This window comes from Laetiporus sulphureus, assembly GCF_001632365.1.
Source record: "Laetiporus sulphureus 93-53 unplaced genomic scaffold LAESUscaffold_27, whole genome shotgun sequence".
NCBI lineage: Eukaryota > Fungi > Basidiomycota > Agaricomycetes > Polyporales > Laetiporaceae > Laetiporus > Laetiporus sulphureus.
The window spans coordinates 46,800-66,338 of NW_024468536.1; the positions used below are offsets into that span (position 1 = coordinate 46,800).

General features: G+C 50.4%; 3 protein-coding genes across 3 annotated transcripts; 2 read left to right on the forward strand and 1 right to left on the reverse strand.

Annotated features, from left to right (window-relative positions):
* Positions 1-10,209: 10,209 nt before the first annotated feature.
* LAESUDRAFT_233086 (uncharacterized protein) lies at positions 10,210-10,777 on the forward strand. Its single transcript, XM_040901667.1, has 2 exons — positions 10,210-10,296; positions 10,345-10,777. The coding sequence occupies exons 1-2, from the start codon at positions 10,263-10,265 to the stop codon at positions 10,689-10,691; spliced, it is 381 nt and encodes a 126-aa protein (XP_040762934.1). The 5' UTR covers positions 10,210-10,262; the 3' UTR covers positions 10,692-10,777.
* Positions 10,778-12,568, forward strand: LAESUDRAFT_233087 (RNA-binding domain-containing protein). Its single transcript, XM_040901668.1, has 4 exons — positions 10,778-11,145; positions 11,201-11,361; positions 11,420-11,674; positions 11,732-12,568. Exons 1-4 carry the CDS (start codon positions 10,863-10,865, stop codon positions 12,344-12,346), a joined length of 1,314 nt encoding a protein of 437 aa, XP_040762935.1. The 5' UTR covers positions 10,778-10,862; the 3' UTR covers positions 12,347-12,568.
* On the reverse strand, positions 12,528-19,491 carry LAESUDRAFT_760379 (clathrin-coated vesicle protein; the record flags this gene model as incomplete). The annotated part of the gene is made up of 19 exons (XM_040912733.1): positions 12,528-12,790; positions 12,841-13,066; positions 13,117-13,273; positions 13,326-13,491; positions 13,543-13,674; positions 13,731-13,840; positions 13,896-14,341; positions 14,394-14,747; positions 14,803-14,967; positions 15,020-16,297; positions 16,355-16,720; positions 16,777-17,793; positions 17,842-18,564; positions 18,615-18,770; positions 18,828-18,890; positions 18,946-18,994; positions 19,043-19,266; positions 19,318-19,401; positions 19,450-19,491. 19 exons carry the CDS (start codon positions 19,489-19,491, stop codon positions 12,528-12,530), a joined length of 6,021 nt encoding a protein of 2,006 aa, XP_040762936.1.
* Between the last annotated feature and the right edge of the window lie 48 nt (positions 19,492-19,539).

Sequence of the window (19,539 nt, forward strand, 5' to 3'; positions counted from 1 at the left end):
AATGAGCAGCTTCCCCATACTGCATACTCTGCCCTAAGCCTGACATGTCATGTACCTGTCCTGTACAGACCATGCCTGTAGCCTGCCTGAGGAAACTTGTTCTGAACCCTTGCTCGTCCGCATCATGTACTTGACCTAAGAGAACTCGTTCTGTGTGGGGGCAGCCCGGAATGCCACCTCACAGCGTGGAACTGCTAGTCCATATAAAATATCCTAGGCCTAGCTGCCGTGCAATCGGATAGTATATCTATCTATCAGTGGTAGGGTGCGGTCTGCTTATGACAGCGCATCTGGATCAGTTGAAACAAGCGTATAGCCTATGCATATAAAGGGCTAGCAGATAACAAGGGAGAACCTTCTGTGACTATTACAGGAAGCTGTGAATCAGCAACACTTCTGGACTGCTTCAGCGTGACCTGCAAACCTCAAGTAGTGAGGGACTAAACCTACTTGCTCAGTGCTAAAGTGACATCAGACGCGTATTCAACCCCTGTGCTGTTCTGACTTACTTAGGGGTTTAGTTACAAGTACATACATAGACACATAGTCATTTGACACAGGATGAACTCTCAGAAAGCTCTGCTGGAACAGCAGGTGAACCAAGGTTACATCCCTTCAGAGGTAGTTGGACACTGGTGGTGAAATAATCAAAGATCACAAAGACCTCTCTGCAACTGCGAACTGCATCATTCAGGACTCCGTAGTAACTAGACCTACTAGAAGTAGCAGGACTTTCAAGCTGCATCTGGTCCATTACTAGGCTTGGTGAAGAACAGGTCATCAAATTCTCGACCGGATAAACGACTTCGAAGATGTTGCAACACTCGCAACAATCCCGTTCTGAACATGCCATGGAGGAAGTACTCCAAAACCCAGAGCCATCCCAAACTGGGTCTCTATGACCAGAATCCTTGGAGGCAGGAACCTCCATCATCTCCACACATGCTCCGACCTCCCCGATACTACTCAGACATGGGAATGGAACACTCCATCCCGGGTCGAAGGTCCCCCTCTCATCGCTTACAAGAAGAATTCAAGCAACTGTATCCCAATGAGTCAAGCAAGGGGAGGGCCTTCCAGCAATGGGCATATGACATTCATGCCCAATGCTTTGATGAAGAGGAGAGGAGGAGGTACCATACCGAGCAGGTGGAGCAACCAGCTCGGCATGAAGCAGCAGCCTGAGGTGAGGATTTTGTGTGGTCCAGTCACAGCAACATGCCAACTGGATACCAATCCATGACCTTCCCGGACACAAGATGCGCATACTACTATTCACGTCCTGGGCTAGCACCACCAACAGAAGAGACTCCAGGATACTGGAACTGACCAGTAGACATGCGAAGGGCATATCAGCACCTTCAAACTGACTACAATTGTCTTCATCAAGAAGTCATCAACCTAACCAAGACAGTCGGTGAAGAATGAGCAGCCTGGCTCATGGCTGATGTAGCCCAAAGGCAGCTACTGGATGACCTGATCAAGGAAAGGGAGTTGAAGGAGGAGGCCCTTGCAGAGCTACAGGCTTGAAAAGACGAACTCGACGCAGCCCAGCAAATGAGGCAGCGTCTCTAAACAGTTGACCAAAATGTGGCCAACTACAAGTCATACATAAAGACATTGGAGATGCAGCTTGATGCTGAAAAAGGAAAGTTCAAAGAGTGGAAACTTTTTAGTAGCGAGCAGCAGACAAGGATAGATGAGCTCAAACAACGACAAAAGGCTCTCGAGCAGAGACCCCCTCCAATCCCAATCTGACCCCAGACCCAGAAAGCGAAGGACCCCATGCCACTAGAATCATTATACGAAGAAGAAATCATCACCCCAGCAGCACAGGGAATCACTGGCCCAGACCCTACCTCACGCACGTGCATGAGGCCTCACACAGAGACAAAAAAGGATCTGAAGCAAACCAGCATTCTGGACTGGGCAACAGGAGTCAAGGGTCCTTCAACCTTCAACAGGGCACACCAGTCAACCACTTGGCAGCCCGGTCAAAGGATCACCACACCCCCAATCTCTCCCGCACATTCAGTATACCTCGGTGATGACCACGATGACGAGTTCAAGGATGTCTGTTACGTGTTCCCCTGAAGCAAGAAATACCCGCTCTGGACCAGAACTGAAGGTCCATGGCTCCTCCACTGACATCCTCAAATGAACAACACTGTCAAATATTCTGAGGGCCAAAGGTGAATCTACCGAAGGCATTCGATTGCACCAAGGTAAAGGCAAAGGCCTGGCTCACCGATGTAATGAACTATATCGTCATGAAACCAAGCGAGTTCGGAGATGCAAGCTAAGATTCGGTGGGCCATTTCCTACATACACAGCAGTCACATCGACCACTGGAAATCCTCCTTACTGGAAAGGATGGACAGTGGCGAAACTGTGTACAACATGCTCCAGGATTTTGTCAGGGACTTCAAGAAGATGTACTACCCTGTGAACCTGGAGCTGGAAGGCCAGCACATGCCCTGCACATTACAGCAGTGCTACACACCTTGGGAGGAATTTGTCACTGAATGGGAGCATTGGGTCAAGGTCTCAGGGTACAAGGACAAGCAACTGCTGCTCCAGCTCCTTTGTAACACCATGCGAAGAGAGCTCTGTGACAAAATCTGGATGTCAGAAGGCATCAGTCGAGATGTCAACAGCTACAGCCTCTGGAAGGAGGTTGTGGCTTGGCTCGACCTTCAGCAGCAGCAGCAGTGGACCACCACCTATGAGGACTGAAAGGACAAGGGCAAGAAGTCCGACTCCAAAACTCGGCAGGTCACGGTTGAAGGTTCATCAACAGTGCTGGTAACGGCAAATGTGGTCAGAACAACAAGGTCACCCTTCAAGAATGTCAACGAGGCAGGAAGGTCCGTTCCTCACAAGGACACCGTTGGGGTAGAGAATGAGCACGACAAGCTCAGAAAATGTGGAACCTGCAGCAAGTTGAGGAATGAGGGTGGGTTGTGCACAGATATATGACACACCCACTACTATGACACCAAGGGGCAGTGCTGATGCAAGAAGGATGCCCAGCCTGCAGCTTGGGCTGTATCGATAGAAGAAACTGAGGCCGTATGAGCATTCAAGGTGGCTGTTGCAGCCAACCCCACTCTGCTCAACCAGGTGGGTTTTCAGTATGGCAAGGCATAAGTATGCATGTCTTGCTGAAAAAGGAGAATACTGGGAGTCCCTTGATGCTGGAGGCACAAAAACCTGAGAAGGGTCTTGGGATAACTGGCTCCACCCAAGGTGAGGTCCCAGGGAGCATCATGTTGATGGTGGTGGAGGCAAAGCCTGAGAAGTGCCATCAGACCATACCTGAAAACACCCTAGAGGGACGTGGGCAGGAGGGTCTAAGCACTGGTATGGGAAATTCAAGTACCTCAGTCACAGATGACAGCACACCACCACCCCCTAGCGGCTCTCAATTTTCTATCCTTTCATCACTCGCATGTAATTCTAGCACTACATTGGACAATATGGGTGCAAGTAGTGGTGCTCACTCTATATCTTTAAATGTGAGGTCTCAGGATGATGAGGCGGAGTCCTCTGATCGAGCTCGGCAGGCTCAAGAAGCAGCTATGCTTAATTGCACGAAACCTTTTATTTCTTCATCTTTGAACACTGACAGTTTGCAGGTTGCAGCTTCCACCCCCGAACGTACATGGAAGAAGCACAGGAAAACAACCTTGCATGTATATCTAGATCATCCGCAAGCCATCATACCCTCACATCAGTCAGACAAAGCAGCGGGATATGATTTTCATTCAGCAGAGCAATGTGCTATAGGACCCCATTCTCGTGGACTTGTAGATACCAGCCTGAAGTTGATGATACCAAGCAGATACTACGGATGCATCGCTCCACACTCAGACCTGGCTGTAAAAAAGGGAATAGATGTAGGAGCCAGAGTAATAGACTCAGACCACACAGGATGAGTCAAGATACTCCTAATCAATATTCTTGATACCCCTGTTCGAGATAGAGTATGGCAATCACATTGCCCAGCTCATCTTAGAATGAAACAATACCCCCATTACCAAAGTTGTGACGGAGATAGCAGAAACAGCAAGAGGGACTGCTGGATTCGGATCAACAGGTAACAAACTGCGAGGCAACTTCAATGTCTGAGCAGTACGACGACATCGCCAGATTGACATACCAATGACAATAGAAGTTGGGGATAGGAATATACCAGCCAACGCACTCCTAGACTCCGGATGCACTGGATGCTGTGTCGACGAACAATTTGTAAAGAAGTTCAATATACCCACTATACCATTCGAATGACCAGTACAAGTATTCAATGCAGATGGATCCCCCAACTGAGACAGCGATATGACACACTATGTATTTCTAGACATAGTTGTTCAGGGCCATAGAGAGTGCCGCAAGCTCAATGTCACTACCCTTTCAGACCACAATGTATTTCTCGGGTTTGACTGGCTAGAATACCATAATCCAGAAATAGATTGGGCTAAACGCACGCTTCACTTTACACATTGTAACTGCAGGGAGCTCAAGCTGGAGGACAGTGACAAGGTGCTGGCACTGGACAGCGACTACATTCAGAAACAGTTTTCCAAATACGAACATATATGAGCCACCAAGGTCACTGACCTAGCCATTGCTCAAGGCAAAAGTTCTAAAGCTAAGAGCATGTAAGAGGTAGTTTCAGAACAGTATTGGGATTACAAGAAGGTCTTTGAGGAAGGTTTGAGGGCCAGCTGCCGGCCAAGTTTCCTTCTGAATTCGATCAGTTACCTGAATGCAGAGTATGGGATCATGCCATAGAACTAGTAGATGGCGTGAAACCCTTCTGCGGAAAGGTGTATCCAATGAGCATGAAAGAACAGGAAGCTCTGGATATATTCCTTGAAGAAAACTTGAAGACTGGTCACATCAGACAGTCTAAACCCCCCTGGGGTGCCCCTTTCTTCTTTGTTAAGAAAAAGGATGGCAAGCTAAGGCCGATACAGGACTATAGATGGCTCAATGAAATCACAAAGAAAAATAAATACCCGCTCCCTCTAATCAACGATCTATTCAACCGGCTTAAGGGAGCCTGGTTCTACTCTAAGCTCGACATCTGGTGGGGCTATAATAATATATGGATCAAGGAAGGCGATGAGGAAAAGGCCACGTTTGTCATGAACTGAGGTCTGTTCGAACCTCTAGTGATGTTCTTCGGACTCACTAATTCACTATCAACATTCCAAATGATGATGAATGACATCTTTCATGATCTTATCCTCACTGGAAAGGTTATGGTATATCTGGACGATATCTTAATATTCACCAAGGACATGGAGAAACATCACCAGGTTGTAAAACAGGTACTTAGAATACTCCAGGAACACAAGTTGACATGCAAACCTGAGAAATGCGAGTTCCATGTCGAAGAGACTGAGTACCTAGGTCACATCATTGGCCATGGGAAACTTCGCATGGATCCTGCAAAGGTCGCTGGCATTACTGAATGGCCAGAGCCCAGGTCCAAGAAAGATGTGCAACAGTTCCTTGGATTTTGTAATTACTACAAACATTTTGTAAAAGGCTTTGGCTCCTTGGCCAAGCCTCTTTCAGACCTCATGGGCAACCGAGAATGGGAGTGGATGGACACTGAATGACGTGCCTTCCAGGGTCTCAAGGACCTTCTCACATCGGCCCCAATTATACATATACCTATGGATGAGGACCCCTTCATGGTAGAAGTAGATGCTTCGCAATTCACCCTTGGGGCAGTTCTTATGCAGAAGCAAGATAATATTTAGGTTCCTGTATCATATTACAGTAGATCATTCAAGGATGCTGAAAAGAACTACCAGGTCTATGACCGGGAGCTCTTGGCAATTGTAGATTGTCTAGAAGAATGGTGACATTACTTAATATACGCCAAGCATACTGTACAGATCTTCACTGATCACCTTAATCTCACCTATTTTAGGAACCCCAGAAAATTAACCTGCACCAAGCCCGTTGAATGACTTTCCTCGCCGAATACGATTTCGAACTCCATCATATCCCTGGCAAGAAAAACAGTGCAGCAGATGCACTCAGCCGATGACCGGACTACGATGATGGCATGGATCATTTGGACAACCAGGTTGTGTTACCAAATGAACTATTCCATACAACCAAAATTGTAGGGACTGATGCTATCTGCGACCTCTGTGCCAAACATTCATTTGAATATTTATTATGGAAAACACTGCCACAAAAGGAGCTCGAAGCGGCCGAGGACAGCACACTCTCGAGGGGGGTGAAATTCTCATCATACCCAATAATAAGGAAATTATTGGTGAAACAATATGTTCCCACCATGATGCATCGTTCATGAAACACCCAGGAATAGAAAGGATGTTGGAACTAATCAAGCAATTGTACTGGTGGCCGGAGATGATCAAGGATGTTACGGCATATGTGAAAGGTTGTGGGACCTGTCAAAAGGCCAAACCTAACCACCAACACAGATCAGCACCATTAGAGCCAAACTCAGTTCCAGATCATAACTGGCAGTACATCTCCATAAACCTTATTGTAAAACTACTGTATCTGCTGTAGATGAGTACGACTCCATCCTTGTATTCATGGACTTGAAGTCTAAAAACTTCATAGCTATACCCTGCAAGGAGTCGATTAACTCAAAGGACTATGCGGACCTGTATATTAAACATGTAATGTCAGCTCACCGACTAGCAGAAAGGATATGGTCTGATAGGGGACCACATTTTGTATCCTCATTTACCAAGGATGTATACCAACAGTTGGGCATCCAGGGGAATCCTTTTACTGCCTATCACCCTCAGACAGATGGGCAGACTGAATGAATGAACCAGGAAATAGAGACCTACTTGAGGATATATACTTCCTATAGGCAGGACGACTGGCCATCCAAGATACCTCTCGCTATGTTCGCATACTGAAACCATAGACAGGCAAGCACCAGCTATACCCCATTCTACCTTACGCATGGATATCATCCCTACACGGGAGTCAAAACCAGGAAGGAACCCCATAATCAATTAGCTGAGGAATGGATGAAGGAAATGGAGGAACTTTCCAAGGACGCAACTAATCACCTTACAAAATCAAAGGCTATAATGAAGAAGTACCACGATGGCAAATACCAAGCACATGCTGCTTATATCAAGGGTGATCTGGTACTATTAGAAGGAATTAATATTATGACTACTCGACCAAGCAAAAAGCTGGACGATAAACACTACGGACCATTTACTATAGTAGAAAAGGTCAGGAAGTCAGCTTTCAGACTCAAGCTCCCACCAGCTTGGTGTCATATACACCCCGCCTTCCATGAATCTTTATTATTACTCTATCATACTCTGCAGTTCAGTGTACAAAAAGACGATAGTACTATACCAGTTCCAGAAGGTGAATCTCCCACCATTGACCGTATACTCGATAGCAAGAAGTCAAAAAATGGGCTATTATACCTGGTCAAATGGAAAGGGAAGGACGATACCGAGAACAACTGGATACCCTGCTCTACAATAGTGAAGGACTACATACTACTATTAGATACTTTTCACAAACTACATCCCAAGGCACCTAGACCGCCTAATCTCCTTACTATACCTGGAGGACGAAAGATCTGAGGCATGGCCGAAGAAGACAGCAGATCAAGCAAAGCTGGTGACAGTACAAAGGATGAGGAATGGAGAGAAAAAATCCATTGGCAGGGAAAGATGGAAAGATGGATGAAAAGAAGATATCAAGCCCATGTCACGCTTCATATTCCAAAGGATACCCTGATCGATCTAGAAATCAGCATACCCGAGCGGCTTGACATCTCAACAATATGGGCTTGTGGACCCTGACCATTATATCCACACGATCATCTGTGTTGGGCATCCATATTCTCAAAATCATCAATTCGTATACCCAGTCCATGCCCAATGGAACATAGAAGAAAAGAAGATTCGGTGCCCCGAATGCACCCATGGCTACTACTACCTAGACAATACCAAGATACCCTGAGAATACATGACTGTAAAGGATGTTCCGGTGAAGGAAGAGGACATCTCCAAATATACCACATATGACCTGGAGCATCCTCGGACACCGATACCTAAGGACAAATGAGCACTCCAAGCAGTTCACCCACATATTTATCAGTAGGAACCAAGGGGCTTCGTGAGGACACATCAGCCTGGAGGGGAGGTACTGTCACAGTTTTTCTACACCACAAGTCTCAAGTGCCAAGGACTTTAGTTCATCCACCCGAATACCATATATAGAATGTACCACTACGCCTCTACGTGTATATCTTAGTATACCCACACCACTCGGACATCTCTCAGACATGTACCAGTCATGTGACCCTACATCATAGTGACATCATAGGCCTGGACTCTCTAGGCACTCCTAGACTTAGACGGACTCCACTAGGCTTGAGCATGCCATAGCATGCCATAATGAGGTATTAGTACGAATCTAGGATATGCAGGGTCCTACACCCAGTACCAGGGATCTTATCCCACTTATATATATACTGGCTTGAGCTGAGGCCTACACCTCAGTTTCAAGTTGATCTTTATGTTGGCTTTTGGGGCCTGGGAGGCACTGCAGGATAGCAGTGGACCTCGGGGGCATCAGAGCCAGGTACAGGGGCTGCAGGAATGGCAGCTGGATAAGCGTCAGGTGTGCGAGCTGCGCCGCCTGCCCTGAAGTGGCATGGTTAAAAGGGAGATAGTTAATGTAGTGTTACCTTGCTCATTTGTACCCAAATCCCAAGTGGTATCATGAGTTATTGGATGTGGCGCCGGCCTTGGCTGCCGTTGTTCAACACAAACGAGCCATCGATACTCTGGGACTCTCCGTTATACTCTGGGCTCTCATCTAGTCAACCTGGGCTGACCTTCTTTGACGCAACCAACACTGTGATGCCATGCACTGGGCCATTCAAGGCGCAAGCATGAGGGGTGGATGGTGGGCAGTGTAGGGAGGAGGCGGAGGTTGAGGGGGCGCTGGTACAAGGCACTGGGATAGGGTGCGTAGCGTCTGTTGAAGAGCAGGGAGGGAGGAGGGGGTTGTTCTAGCCTGGGCATGATTGTGAGCACGGAGCATGGTGGGAGGGACCCAGGATCCTTTGGGGGGACCTCAGGCTGTGCGTGTCGAGAAGGTGATGTGGATGCAAGACCACACGTGAAGTGCCAGAGCTGGATCAGGGGGCAGGGCACATGGACAAGAGGGGCCGAGGCTGAGGTGGTTAGCCGGGGCTGAGGCAAGGCAGTGGGCACATCTGGGCTGGGTTTGACAGCGAAATGCACAGCGCGATGCGGGCTGGGCCGGACATGGCAGGACGGGCATTGGGAGGAGCGCCTGTAGCCAGGGCACTATAGAAATGCAGCAGAACCAGGGAGTGCCGGTTAGGGCAGAAGGAGCTGCAGACAAGGCAGCTGGTTAGGTGGCTGGCTCGAGGGGGCGTGTTGGCTTTTGAGGCCTGGGAGGCACTGCAGGATAGCAGTGGACCTCGGGGGCATCGGAGCCAGGTACAGGGGCTGCAGGAATGGCAGCCGGATAAGCGCCGGGTGTGCGAGCTGTGCCGCCTGCCCTGAAGTGGCATGGTTAAAAGGGAGGTAGTTAACATAGCATTACCTTGCTCGTTTGTACCCAAATCCCAAGTGGTGTCATGAGTTATTGGATGTGGCGCCGGTCTTGGCTGCTGTTGTTCAACACTTTACTCCTCCAATCTTACCAGAGAACCTTGACAGGTTAGGCGAGAGCGGACTCAAGGAGTTCTTGAGATCCTTCACACAGGAGAACATTGAAGACTGGATCGACGTCGATGGCGACGGGTCTATGCGCGAGCGGACCACCCGCCACAGACGATGGTGGGGGCAGGCCTGTGCCGGCGTGGTCAATAACCCCAATATGCCGTTGAATGAACGCAATGCTCCTTACGATGACGAGCACGCGTTCTTGTTAGCGTGAAGCGGCTCCGAAGAGCCGGACTTCCAGAGAGCGTCCGATCAATACTCAGATCAAAGGTCTGTTCTCCTATGAGATGATAGCGGAAGCGTCGCTCGCGATTTGAAAGATGATATATATACTTGATACACATTGAGGTTGATTGATGATTGCTTTGTGCTTTTCTGAGTCACTAACGGTGCTCAAAACGTACCACCCGTCCCACAGTGATAACTGCCGGCGCTTATGTAAGCAGTAGCCAGGCGCGGCGATGTGCTCGCGTTCTGTATAAAACTTTGCTCTGCCCTTCATTCACCTCATCACTCGCCATGGCCGTCCCTCCTGAAGATGATATTTATGACGGTATGCATGTTTTTGTGGCCTTCGGATGGAACTTGACTTCGATTGCAGACCTTTACGGCGACAGCGCCGACATTCAGGACGTCTCCCCTCCGCCGTCGGCGTCGACGGAAGAACCACCCGTTCAGATCCACGACACTTCGTCAGAGCCACAACAGCGCGAGAGGAAGATTTCAAGTGGAGAAATCAGTCTTCCTGCCAAGCCAATACAATCTACCGAATTGTCATACTCGGCGCAGATCGCGCGGCAATTTTCCGCATACAAGCAGACACCAGTCCAGGAGCGCCAACAGCAGTCCCGAACCCAGGGTTTATCTACAGATGTTGAAATGACCATTTATGACGGAGGCTCTACTCGTCGGCCGGTGCGTCCCTCTGAGATGAAGGACGAAGGGTGAGTCTTTCTTGTTCGCGCTGGTCGCTTGTGACGACTACGGACCGTCGTATTGTTTGAATGATTGCGATACGGAAGTCTCTATGACGATATCATATCCTAGTCGCTACTCAGCTAGCCACAGATATGGCCTTGACTTCGTATTGCCCAAGCCATACGATCCTCATGATACTGTATGCATTATACGGTTGCACTCTGTCTAGCTCTATATGCTCTACGGTCCTGTCTACCTCGCTTATCGACTATACCTGGATACCTTCTCTGTTGTTACTCAAACACTAATGTCCTTTTTACGACCATCCGTGCTACTCTACCGACATACCCGCCGTACCTTGTTCGCTACCTCCCTATCATACGCGGCTCTGAATGCAATATTCGCAATCTCTCTCTGCATGCGACGTCTATCTCGTCACACAGCAAGCTCTTCGTCGGCGGCCTGAGCTGGGATACCACAGATGGTAGAGATAATTCCCGCAGGCGTGGCATATTGCTGATATGTCTCGAATCGGTCAGAGGGCTTAAGAAAGTACTTCGCCGAGTTCGGCGAAGTAGAAGACTGTACAATCTTACGCGACCATGATGGCCGATCCCGAGGATTCGCCTTTCTCACCTTCAAAGATCCGAGCTCCGTCAACGCTGTGATGGTGCGGGAGCATGTCCTCGATGGCAAAGCTGTATGCGTCACAGATGCTGTGGGATCGTCGTTGAACGCTAATCTCGGTGTGCGCACAGATTGATCCAAAGCGTGCGATCCCAAGGGAGGAGCATCTCCGGAACACGCGCTACTTTGTCGGTGGCCTCTCACACGCGACGACCTCCGAATCTATGCGAGCATTCTTCTCCACATACGGTAAAGTCGTCGACTCGAGCGTAATGGTCGACCGTGAGACAGGGCGCTCGAAAGGCTTTGGGTTCGTGACGTTCGAAGATGCCAGCAATACGGACCAGTTGGTCGGGCGCTCAGATCTCATTCTTGACGACAAGCAGGTGTGTTTCTCTTCCGCTCCCTTTCACTACATGAAATTGACCTACCGTTCACTGAAGATCGAAGTGAAGGTGGCTCAGCCCCGCAGCCAGCGCGACGCGACGCGAACCAGCCGCACGACACGAGATTCGAGCTACGAAGCGTCCGTCAATGCCAACATGAGCTTCGGAGCCGTACAGCCCGCCGTCAACCCACAGCAGATGCAGATGCTCTACCAGCGGATGATGGGCCAACTCCCGATGATGGGCATGGGCATGAACGCGATGGGCATGGGCATGCCGGGATTCGGCACGGGCGGTGCGGGAATGACAGGCATGATGCCCATGGGCGGGATGACCACCCAGATGGCCGACTTCAGCGGGATGGCTGGAGGTATGGGCGGCAACATGGGTGCGGCGATGGGCCGCGGTATGGGCATGGCGGGAAACATGGGCGGTGGGATGGCCGGGGGCATGCGCATGGGAATGGGTCCCATGGGTATGAGCCCCTCGAACATGGGTATGATGCGGCCCGGCATGGGCATGATGGGTGGTGGGATGATGAGGCCGGCTATGGGTATGATGGGCGGTATGGGTCAGATGGGGCGAGGTCGTGGAGGTGCCATGGTCAATGCCGGTGCGGGCCCACAGCGAACTACGGCGAGGCAGCATGGGTTCCATCCATACGCCCGGTAGGAAGGCTTGCATTCGAGGTTGGTTTGCGCGGGCTTCTCTTGAGACGTGCTCGTTATTGTTGTATTTAGTCTATTCACAACTACCTAGTATATTTCGACACAGTTTTTATGGTATACGCAGTTCCAGACAAACCAATAAGTTAGCGGCTACGATAACACTGAGGATATAATACATGTATGCTTTAGAACGTCCGCAACGAGATCTGTGGCTTGGGTGCCTCGACCGCGGGGCCTTGGTTTCCCAATACTTGCCGCACAGAGCTCTCTAGTAATTCTCTCATCTGAGGATCGAGCTTAGCTGTCACTTCCTTGAATGCAGATGGTGACTGAGAAGCTAGCGATAGAAGTTGGGTGACAGTCTGAGAGTGGATCGTCGACATAGGCGTCCGACTGGGATCAAGGAGGAAAATCATCGCGGGCATAATAATCCCTAGTGCTCGAGGGCCTAAAGACACGGGTTAGGCCAGTATTGCGAAAGACGCAAGGGCGACTTACGCAGATCCTCTTGTAGTGACGAGAACAATGCCGCGAAACCTTTGTAAATCTCTCCTACCGTGGCAAGTTGACGTTCTGAAGCCTGATCACCAACCGAGGCAGCGATCTTGGCAAGGCATTCGATCATCCCTGGCAGGAGTAGTCTGGCGCATTGACGTAGAGCTGCATTTCCCGATGTTGACGCAAGGATGAGTGTCTTGGCACAGTGAGCAGCGGTCAAGGACATCTACCACAAATATTCAAATGCGCTCCCTCCACACGTCGTTCAATACTTACCTCCTCCTCATCCACGAGCTTCTGAGATATCAAAAAGCAGGCATGGTCGATGATGGCTTGACTAATCTTCACTTTGGGTGGGACTACAGTCAAAACAAGGACAGCAGCTAAGAGGTTAGACTTGATCTTCTTTGCAGAAATCCGTCCTTGGCGGCCTCTGTGAATTCTACTTCAGCCATGCCGCCACTTCGCAGTATGGAGACCCACACCTCATCTCATCAATGTTGACCAGACATGCTGACAGGAGGCCATGTATGACCTTCTCATATTTGTTGCCGTATGTGGCAGCACCAGCAGGTAATTCAAGCAAAGCCTTCAATGACTGTAACGTGGGTCCAACCAGGTCAATGTCGGAAGTCTCGTCCTTGAGATATTCTGCCGCTGGCTCTGAGCAGATTCAACCATGCCATGTTGCGGTGCACCTACCATTATACAGCGTGACCGCTACAGCCTTGAAGTCATCTCTTTGCTCTTGACCAAAGGTATCTGCTACGTTGGAGAAGGCCTCGAAAGCTGCATTTATCAAGCCGATTTTGTCCATGGGTGTCGAATCATCAACTATACCATCCAGACTCAGACACGCTCACAAAACAAAGGGCCTTTGCGTCACTTACGGACGGCCCCGCTGCGCGGGCCTGTAATGGCTCTTCTGATCACGTACGCACATACACGCAGGCAGTGTACCTGCGGTAGATTGAATAAATCTTCCTGAGACGTGTTATCGCTGAATCATGTAGTCTGAACGCATATTGCCAACCAGAGAAAACGAGCACACTCACAAAAGCGCGCTTGTGGCATGTGTGGATGCAAGACTTCTGGCGAGACTCGCTATCGCTTCCACAAGATAAATTTGCACGGAGGCAGGCTCTGTCAATGCCATGCGATAGAAAAGATTGATCACTTCGTCAAATATCACGGGGTCGTTGAAGACCTTGCCGCAATACTTCCCTTGAACCAAGGGAGTCATGGCTTCGAGAGCAATCGCCGAGGTTTTTTGCGACGTTACGTCCGCATCCGGAACGGCAGTCGCGAGCGCTTCAAACACTAATCCGAAAATGGCGAAGAAGAAGACGGTTGGTTCTTCGCGAACTTCAGATTCCAGCTTTCTTACTTGATCAGGGGTTATCGATTCTTGCCCATCCATGGCAGCCAATATGTACGGATCTCCCGCCTTCATAACGCTAGCAACAGCCTGCAGTATCACGGGCCAGGCTTCAAGGTAGTACTGTCCAACCTTCAGCGTCGATAGCTCCATGGCACCCAGTTAACAGACTTACCGGAAGCAACACTTCTTTACCCAGACTAGCATACGAAGTGTCCAGTGAGCTGGACGATGGCTCTTCTAGGACCTCCGTGTCTGCGCGAATGCTTGCGTAGTCACGTAAACAAGCCACCCACAATGGTGCAAGAGTTGGTCGGTGAGGCTTAACGACCTCTAGGAGGTACTTCTGGTCAGCACTTGCTACTTGAAGCTCAGCCCAAGCGGATAATGTGGCTATGCGCAACATCACAGACGCATTTGGACTGAGCTTGGCCGCATCTCCCAATGAAAGCATTCCAGACCCTACGCCAAACTGATCAGAGATATCGACATCCGAGGAGTATAAATGAGTCGCTACCTTTCGACTGCTCTAATGCGGACGTCAGAAGTTTCAAGATACGGCCCATTCTGTGCACATTTGTTACGACGCCGCAACCAACAAACACGGCACAAGAGCCGATCGCGGAAGCGAGAATCTCCGGCGTAGAGTCAGAGGAGAATGCGGGAGTGAGTGCTGCAGTTATTGGCGCTTGATGTTGCTCCAGTAACAGAGAGTCCTCGTAGTCAGGATCAGGAGTCTTCGCGAAAATCTGAAGAACGTTGATTCAGCACTGATCTTCGATCTCCAAAAGGATCATATACCTCGATTACGTCGCGCAACACTGTAAGGCCCTCTAGACGGATCTCCGTGACATGCGCTGCTGATGCTGTGAAGGCTATCTTGATCAAATCGGGGACGCGCGAAACCAGCAAACCGGAGACAGGAAGACCTTGACTGCGCGCGAAAGCTATGTCCAAATGCTCCCTTCTACCAGAACGCCCCACGATAGTACAAATGTTATGCAAGCATTGCAACGCGAACAGCTGAGTTCTCCAGCGAGATGTTTGTCGTCCACCTGCCCCCGAGGCCGAGTCCTGGTTCGCACCCATGCTCAATGATTGGCCCTCATCATCAAGGAGATCTCCCCGCTTCGTGGCAGCATCGTTTGCTTGTTGAGATGCGGTCGTACGTGACATGATGCGTTGACACAGATCTATCCAAGCCGATGGGTTATGCACAACGGTTTGCTGAAGCCAGCTATCGATGACATTGCGGACGCCGTCCACGGATGAGTCGTCATCCAACATCGCAAATAGCTCCTCCACCAATTCATCGCCTCCAAGTCTTGACATACTAAAAGCGTCCTTCTGCACCAGCTGATAGAGGGCATTGATGGACGCAAGTTTCAGAGGCCTACGGGTCGAAGAGAGATATCCTCTAAACTGTGCCACAAGCGCTGGCACCGCAACAAATTCAGGCGCGAACATCAAGAAATGTTGGATGCAATTGATGGCCTCCACGCAGATACCGTCGTCATCTTCACTGATGAACTGGTGAACGAGATCTAGGACGAGAGTACGAGATCGGGTGGAGTCTTGCATGTCCGGACCCAATACCGTGATTACGGCGTCAATATTCTGACAAACCGCTTGATATGCGGGCAGATCTCCGCTCAAGTTGGCATGGGCCAGTGACCCACCCTCGGGCTCATGCGACTCCAGCATGTAGACCTTGAAAAGGAGGCCCAATGTGCTCGGCACAAAAGGTGCATACGCAAGGCTGGCAGCATCAATGACACGCGCAAGCGCAATGAGAGACCAGAAGTGTACCACGGGGTGCGGGTCGTTCACCAAAGACATCAGAATGTGGACCGTCGTCTTGAGAAGAGGGCCAGTAGCAAGGCCACCTACATGAGCATGGATCTCCCCGAAGGCAAGAGCACATCCGGCACGTCCATGAGGATCACGGTTGCTGACTACCTGGTCCACTAAGGTCTTAGCCTGTGCCGTGAGGAAGTTGGTACCAGCAATGCTAGCTAAGCGGCCGATAGCCTCGCTGCCTCCTCTGCGAAGCAGCAGATCACCGTCCATCAAGACGTCCTACAAGATGATGGAATTGATGAGTCAAGCTCGACGTGAGCATTGCTATTTCCTAACCTTGAGAAAGTTGGACAACAATGATGTCACCTGCCCATTTCCTAAACTCTGCCGCGATCGAGGTGCAGTCGCCTGTCGAAGAGCGAGGACAAGTGCGATTGTAGCGTTGATAGTCACAGCCGCCTTACGACCCGAATTCCTCGCGAGCTTTGCAGAGCCTGTGGATTCCATCAACTGCGTCACGGTGCGTATGGTAGACTGTAAATCTTGCACATGAAGTAATTGAGCAAACAGTTGAATCGCGGCATTGACTGCCGCGGTGGCCGGAGGTGGGGGTTCCGGCCATTGAATGCTGATGTCAGACGAAATTCTTTGGCATAGGAAGAGAGGATCGTTGGAGCAGGATCTAATAATCGGTTTATTGAACTTTCATTGTTGCCATTGTCAATTGACGCATGCTTCCTCAAGGTCTACGTACTCACCATTTCTTCTACAGAGATCTCCACGTTATCGCGATTCATCCATGCCTTGACAGATTCATCGATGTGAATATCAGAAACGCCATATGCATACCCATCTGTGCTTTGCCATACGGACGTGAATGCTCCTGTGGAGGTAGCGATCGCAGCCTGCACCGACGATCCAGCGTATCCTTCCGGACTTGCAAACAGTGAGATGGCAGACTGCAACAGAGCCGATTGCATGGATTCCGTGATGCCGGCGTGCCCCAACAGGGAGAAACACTGGAATATCCTCGTCCGCAGTAAAGCTTCCCGTCCCTCCAATGATAACTCCTTGGTTTCCGTCGGAAGCTGCTCTGGGTTCTCGTCTATTCGCCGTGCGCGGAAGGTGTTCACAAATTGTAAGGAGTTCGAAAGGAGGAACGCAATCCGTCTAGTCACGTCTGGGGTGACCAGCGTCGGGGAATTGGACTTCAAAAAGCAATACACTGCACCGAGCGCGCTCTCCCTCAGGTGCAGCAGAAACATCCACTCAGCCGGCGTCCGACCCGCACTTGCATCCTTGTTCGTTGGTTTCGGAAGTGCATTACGCCACAGTACGAGCAGCTGCGGCAAGTGTGCACGTACGAAGTTCGGTCCGAGCGCCATCAGAGCCGCGATGCAAGTCCATGCGATCTCCACTTCCGTCCGAGCGATCTTGACCTCATGGTCTCCTGCGCGCTTTAGCAATTGAACGGCGGTGTCAAAGACTTTCGCGCTGATGTCATACGATACGTAGAGCGGCCGTTCTGGAATCACTGTTAGTAGTGCGGCGAGGCCGTAAGCGTGGCCCAAGGAACGTGTGTGGATATCCGACGGGGCGGTTGGTGTGGTGATTGCGGAAATATCTCGCTGGAGCACCTCAACAACGCTGATCAACACTTTGGGCAGTCGCAACGGGGTTGAATAACAAAAGCATCGCAGAGCCCAGGCAGCGTTCACCCGGATGCTATGGTTCGGATGCCCCAGCAGTGTCGACAGAGGATCAATAAGTGCATCCTGGGAAACTTTAAGTGACTACCGATCATGACGCCAAGGGAAGCATACCTGCACAGGGGGAGGGGCGTTCCCTAGCTGCTGCAGTAATTTTGCTACTTCCCTGAGTGCCACTACTATACACAAAGGATTCGGCGCCGTTTGACCGGGCATCATTGCAGGCCATCGCTTCAGGTACACGTTCGACAGTTCTTGAATTGCCATTATCTGCGCTTGCTCACTGAGCATGCGGACTCCCACCAGATCTCTGAGCAAGATCTCCACCAAGGACCGTACCAGCAGCGTCTCGTACCGCGTCGTCGTATTGCGTGGGTTCTCAATAATTTCCGTCATCAAGTGATCGACGATTAGCCCATAGTTACTTTCAACGAATGACGGACCGAGCTGCGACAGAAGTGATGTATAGAAGTCAAAGATGCCAACACGGACCTTGCGTGATGCTTGTGGCTTGTTGAACTGAAGCGAGAGTTGAAGGAGCATTTCGTTCGGCATCATGACCGGCTTGGCCTCCTCGATCTGGATGTGAAGCCCAGTCGGCACATCCTCCTCATCCTCGCTAGCATTCTGTCCTTTCTTTGCCTTCTTAGGCGGCTCCGCGACGGGAGTCAAGCGCTCGACCTGCGTCGCCGCGAGGAGATGAGCGACGAGCTTGGCAAGCGAGCGCCGAGTCAACTGGTCAGCGCTCTCCAAGCTCTTTGTACACAATACCACAAGCGAGTCTACGTCGGCGACCAGCCTTGCAGGGTCATCTGCGGGATACATCAAGATCAAGACCTAGAGTTACGTGAGTCCATCAATTCACGATTACAAGTGGGATGACCGACATCACAGGCAGCTCTCTGAATGGCTAAGGCTTTGTCGCCTAGCGCGTGCCTCATCTGCTTGACGATGTCTTTGAGAAGTGAGTCCGTTACTGCACGTTTTGCTGTCGACAGACATTTCTCCAGGGTGCGCAGTGCATGGTAGCGGAGGATGACGGGCTACATACTCAAGTTATCGGAATGCACCATGTCGAGGCAAGCACCAGGAGAACATACCGCCGATGACGCTTTGTACAGTTTGAGACTCATATTCGTGATGTCGATCATCAATGACATGACCTTAAAAAGGCACTATTAGTCGCGGAAATATATACATATCTGCTAATATCTCAACCTGGCTACCGAAGGCTCCCATGATTTCACCGATGCAGTATGTCGCCGCACTGCGCACAAGACTGAGAAACCGGCATGGAACGAGTCATAGCACTCACAGCTTGCTGGAGTCCTTGTAACCAGCCTTGGGCTCTCCTACAACCTTCAAAAAGGACTGAATAGTATCAAAGATGGTCTTCGTTTCGCCGCGGGTATAGATTGCTATAAAACATTTTGCAACAAGAGCCCTCACGGGACGTCCGGGAGCGGGGTAGGGCTCTGGTGCTTGGATAATCTTGACAAGGGAGCCCTCGAGGTCCACTTGAGATGCTTTGAGGTCTTCCTGCAAGGATCACTGGATATAGACCACTGGGCATATGAGCGCATGGCTTACCACCGAAGCTCGCTTCACCGCTCTCTCTGTAGCCGCGAGCCACTGAAACAGATAGATCTCTCCCGTCTCGCCTGTAAGGTTTGACTTGACACCAGTCTCAGTAAGCTACGCGTAGCGATTCGAGCAACTCACTTCGTCAATAGCATCGTATAATGCGGGACTTTCGGTGGCCATGACGGTCGCGGTGTAAGCCACGCGTCGGTGGCTGCAGCTGCCGCTGGC